Source organism: Primulina huaijiensis, chromosome 1 (assembly GCF_012295235.1).
Source record: "Primulina huaijiensis isolate GDHJ02 chromosome 1, ASM1229523v2, whole genome shotgun sequence".
In the NCBI taxonomy this organism is placed as follows: domain Eukaryota; kingdom Viridiplantae; phylum Streptophyta; class Magnoliopsida; order Lamiales; family Gesneriaceae; genus Primulina; species Primulina huaijiensis.
Genome location: NC_133306.1, coordinates 6,519,174 through 6,524,644, shown reverse-complemented (window position 1 = coordinate 6,524,644; position 5,471 = coordinate 6,519,174). Strand labels below are relative to the sequence as shown.

Here is a 5,471-nt window from a genome sequence, read left to right as displayed (position 1 = left end):
TTAAAATTGATACCAACTCCAGGTCTTTTTTTTCTGTGATCTTGTGCTTGTACATTGAGTTTGAAGATCATCTGTACTGTTCTTGTGTCGTTCTCCAGTTTGATTAATTCTGTATCGTATTCTGTACACTTCTCTGCTTCGAATTTTTATGAGACTCGATATTCACAAATTAAATACCAACCACATTTCCAGTGTCAGCTATGCATTATGAAGCTAAGTTTCCCCAGTGGAAACGGTGCATGAACAGCTAACATTCTTGTGCTGTGCTCTCAAACTCTCTGAGATTTATTAGTCTGTGAATAACATCCGTAAACCAGCAATATACATGTCTGAATCATGATTTACACTGCATTAATCGATTGAGTGATCTTATTTTATTAGTACCGATCTAGCTTTTATTTCCCCCCTTACCTTTTACATCTGCTTGGTAGCATGAAATGTTTGCAGAAACATTTGTACTTCTATAGTTTCACAGCATGAACAGATTAACTTACTTTGTAGCGCTTTTCTATTCTCATTATACATGGTGTTTTCTGGGATGATACGCTAATTTGTTGGATTTAACTCTACATTCTAAACGTCTTGGTCGCTAAAAAAGCAGTGGTGTGACCCAAATAGTTAGGACGAGCAGCTCAGTACATTTTTGGAGCTTACTTTTGTATGAAAACCATTCCAAATGCCCTGCAATGCAAGAAACTGTTTGTGGTATCTATGTTTTCTAATTTTACTATTGGGAAGGCTAAAATCTTTTAGACTCGCACTTTTAAAAGTCGGAAGTTTGTGGGAAAAATTGTGGTATTACACATTGAGTCCAAGTGATTAAAATTTAAAAGTTTGTTCCTTTTCTCTTTTTTGTTTGTTTTTTCCCATCCTTTTTCTCTTTATTTGCTTTCACCAAAGACTGCTTTTTGAGTAGAAACGAAAGACACTCTAAAAGATTCGCTTTTTTTTACTTGAAACCTTCAAGCATTATTGGAACACCTCAATAAGTTTAAAAAGAAAAAAGATAGATCTCTCATCAAAATAGAAACTTGGAGTCGTTTTACATATAAAGAAATTCTCTTTAAACCCGTCATCATAATACACTATACTATCCAACACAAGCCAACCAAACCCTTTGAACTGTGAAATATAACATGATAAACGCCCTCAATTGTTTTTAAGTTTCCATTTACTTTTAGTGGTACTTAGGCAGTTGCAATTGGATCCAATTTAGCTGTGTTCTCCATGTTCTTGAAGGCTTCAAATCTTGGCTCCTTTGCCTCGAACTTGACTCCTACATATAGCTTCATGTAATCCTCGAAAACGAATTTCGGGTACAGATCTTTGCTTTCTTCCTTCTCAACCAATGCTGGTGCCGGATAAATAACAGCGTCACTTCCTGGATTGTAGAATGATGCAATTGACATTCTAGTTCCATCTGTCTGTGCGATCACCCGGTGCAGCACGCTCTTGTATTTTCCATTTGTTATCACCTTCATAAAAATGGAAGAAAAACTTTAAGCAGGATTCACTACTATCCATAGAAATGGGGATAGACCTAGCGCGATTGCCTCACCCCTCGACCGAAATTTTTTTTTGATTGTGCATGATTATTTTAAAATTTCGTGTTTCATTCCTGCTTATCTCGCCCTCAATTCCTTAGTTAGACCCAAAGGCAGAGCCAAGATCCAATTGTTCTGGATAATGGAGACGAAATAATACCAGAGGAAGAAGATAGAAGGCTACATGGATTTTGGGGTATGACTTGCCAGTTGGGAAAAATTAGACTTGAAAATCTATAAGAATTTCATTTGGGTTTGCCTCTATCTCACCTTGACTCAAAAACTAATGGCTTCTGGAATATAAAGTATTACCTCAAGCTGGTCACCAATGTTGATGACAATGGAATGGCGCATCGGAGGAACGTCAACCCATTCTTCGCCTTTGAGTAGCTGCAGCCCGCTGACCTTATCATCTTGGAAGAGAAGAATTATGCCACCGGCATCGGTGTGGGCTCGGAGTCCCTTGATCAGGTCCGGCTTGGGGCATGGGGGGTAGTTGCTGACCTTTGTGCCAAAGGTTGGACCTTTGGATCCATAGAATGCCTTTTTCAGATAACCCTTCTCAAGCCCAAGATTTTCGCACAGCAAATCAAGAAGCTGCCCAGCCAGCTTCTCCAATTGAGATGCAAATTCCTTCATAACTTTCCTGTCATCGGCAGTGAAAATATTCAGTATAAAACGTGTACTATGCCCAGTTAAAGGATCTGGGGCGACGTCCCTGGTGGCCTGCCAGGATAATGAAAATAGCCATGTTTTTCTTATTATTGGCAAGTTCTGCGCGAGTTCAACAGGGAGCGAGGTGGGTGTCACCTTTTTAATTTAAAAAAAAAAACATGCAATTTTTCTAAACATGAAGTCACCCCGTGACCAGAATCCTGGTGTGTATCAAGTGTTGGGGTAAAAACCTGTATTCATTTTCAAGATCAGGGATTTCCGAGATGTTTGATTCAGGAAGATGGCGCAAGAAGAAAGTGCTTTCCCAGTCTAAATCAGAGATTTCAGACTGAACAGAGTCCAGCCCTTTACTCGCCACCATTTCCTTAAATCTTTGTTCCATAGTTCTCTTGTAGTGCTCCTTTGTCAGCCTCTCCACCGTGTCCAAAAACTCAGGAGCTATCCCATGATTCACCAGCTGCAAAGAGCAACATCACCGAAGACCCAGAAAACTCATTCAAAACATGTGTATCATGATAAAATATTACATACAGAAGAGACAACTGAAGCAGTACCTCAAAGAAACCCCAGTTTTCACAGGCATCTTTTATGATCTCCATCGTAGCAGGCCTCTCTTCTCCATTGAGATTCTCCATGTTAACCACAGGGAAAGTTGCCATTTTCACTGATCTTCTCTCTCTGTAAGTGTGTGTATATGATGTATCCCGATGTGTGGAGGGGAAGGCTCTTGGAGGGGCAATTTATAGAGGAGGAGCAAGGGCTGCATCTTTAGCGCATCCATCTAAAGTCATTGGATTAGTTAATAATTATTTGAATTGTTCATGTCAAAATTAATTATATGATAATCCAAAATGTTTTTACAAAGGAAAACATGGAGATAATTCAAATGGCATATATCCAAATCTAGCTAGCTAGGAAAGCAAGAACAAGACTCGTGGAGGATGCATGTGAATCACATCTACATGGACCCCTACCGACTTTGGATCAATTCTTTAAATAAATATACGAACAAATAATATTTCTTCTTCAATAATTTATTTTTCCATCCTCTTTTGTTCATCGTTCAACGTAATTTTGATCGCACACAATTTTAAATCACCGTAACTTTTGTCAAATTGCCAACGATATCACATTTGACTTCTCACAATTTGCTAGTTTATAATAATTAAGATCGCTTCGATCACTTGTAAAAATTTTAAAATCACAAGTCATAAATGGTGGCCAAGGAGAGCTACGTTGAGGCGGCTACTGTGTTGTCCATGCACGAGTTATTATTTTTAATCCAATGCCTCAAAAAATAGTCTCGCGGATTTATATACGAGAGACGGGTCGATCCGACTCATATTTGAAGTCAAAAGCAATATTTTTGACATAAAAAATGATACATTTTAATGGGTCAGATCAGATAGGAGTTCTGTCTCACATAATTGACAAATGAGACAGTCGTCGGATAAGAGTTTTTGTACAAAAGTAAAGACCGCGTCTAGTTTTTAAAAATATTTAGTTTAATAATTTCTAGTTGCGTTAGTAAATTAAGATGTGTTCAAATTAATTAGGTAATGTGACGCGATAAGTGAATTTTGATAGTTTTTTAAAATCTAAATATCGATTAAATATTTTAGAGGACATCTTTCAACGTGCTTCAATTTTTTTATATATGTTAATCATAATATTTAATATGAAATCTATATTGGTACACTAAAATTTTGAAATTCAAATATTCAAATCCCTCTATCAAAGCGCATCCTTATAAGATCATAAATTTTCATCCAACACAACATTTTTTTGTTCGACAACTCGAAATTTTCATCGGATCATTCACATTACCACGTACCTGGGCCGGGAAAATGTTACGTATAGTGTGCACGATTGCACCATGCACATCATTGTGCATCAAGTTGTGCTCAAAATTTCAAACCATCCAATTAAGTTAATAAGGAGATGACATTATGCATATCTCGAGCACGAGCTAGGCGCCTCTCGTGCCCTCATGATCAACTCTGCATGCCAGACGTTGTTTTGCGAGTCATTTTGTACTAAACCGTGCAACAAACTATCTAAAACGTTGAAAACAGGGGGCGTTGCCAGGTATTCAAAATGGGGATGAATGTATATTAAAATTTTAAATATTCTTTAATGTATTTTAAAAATATATATATATATTTTGTATAATATAAACAAGATAAATTTTAAAAATCAGTAACACTTTTATTTGGAAAAAATATTTTTAAGATTTAATGTATCTAGATACATGATAAATCTAGGGTGAAATATTCCCTTGTTATGAGCTAGCTTTTGTACAACCCGAATGGGGTATTTGGGGTGGGATATGCAATTTAAGGATATTTAATGCGACAGAATGCTAGCTATGATAATTCCAATATATATATATATATATTATTTGAAGTTGAATCTATTTTTAAAAAAATTCATGCCTTGGCTTTGAGAGCATAGATATATATATTTTGATTTAAATATCTTTTAAAAATAGAATTTTCTCCAACACTAAACATTACCCTTGAAGGGTGGGGTCGATTTCTAAACAAAAAATGCAATTCTAGTTGATTGCAAGAAATAAAATTATTGAGATATATAGATATTTTTGGGGTGCAATAATTGACTTTGTTGATTAGAGCAATCGAAACGTGAGTTTGTACTGCTATACAATTTAAAAGATTTGAATCACACTATTATCAACAACTATAGATTTTGGTAAAGCACTCGATCCTACACACTGTTACTCCCAAAACCGGCTTCATAATTAATATGTCATCTCCATTAAGGACATAAATTCATGACCATGTTTATAATTTTACACACATTACAAAACATAAATCGTTTGTAATTTTTGTTTAGAAATCGACCCTTCAAGGGTAATTTTTAATGTTGGAGTATTTGTCGTTTCACTAAAAATTATTGTTGGTGATAACAGTACAACTCAAATATTTTAAAATGTATGTCACAGTCATCACGTTTCGATTGCTTTACCTATCAGAGACAATTATTGCACCAAACACAATGCAAATTTAGTTCGACGACACATTTGGCAGAACCGAATATGGCAGTTAATAATTAACTCTTCTAAAACTAAACACACACACACACATACACAATTTTCACATCTATTCACTTTTCAGTAGTTTAGCAAAACTAGTCATTCAAGAATATTTCTTAACAACCTAAAATTATTAATAACTTGACCAGTTATAACCAATATACACTACAAGAAATTCTGCATACAACAACGCACAT

At 35.7% G+C, this 5,471-nt stretch overlaps 1 protein-coding gene across 1 annotated transcript; it reads right to left on the bottom strand.

The window, feature by feature from the left end:
• Positions 1-1,013: 1,013 nt before the first annotated feature.
• Positions 1,014-3,009, bottom strand: LOC140980483 (1-aminocyclopropane-1-carboxylate oxidase-like). The gene is made up of 4 exons (XM_073446324.1): positions 2,774-3,009; positions 2,450-2,676; positions 1,857-2,190; positions 1,014-1,475 (listed from the first exon to the last, which is right to left on the bottom strand). Exons 1-4 carry the CDS (start codon positions 2,876-2,878, stop codon positions 1,188-1,190), a joined length of 954 nt encoding a protein of 317 aa, XP_073302425.1. The 5' UTR covers positions 2,879-3,009; the 3' UTR covers positions 1,014-1,187.
• Positions 3,010-5,471: the final 2,462 nt, after the last annotated feature.

Coding starts and splice junctions, on each gene's coding strand:
- LOC140980483 (XM_073446324.1), bottom strand. CDS start 2,878: ATGGCAACTTTCCCTGTGGTTAACATGGAGAATCTCAATGGAGAAGAG. Junction 2,191..2,449: donor GATCTTGAAAATGAATACAG/GTTTTTACCCCA, acceptor TGCCGATGACAG/GAAAGTTATGAAGGAATTTG. Junction 1,476..1,856: donor ACATTGGTGACCAGCTTGAG/GTAATACTTTAT, acceptor ATTTTTATGAAG/GTGATAACAAATGGAAAATA.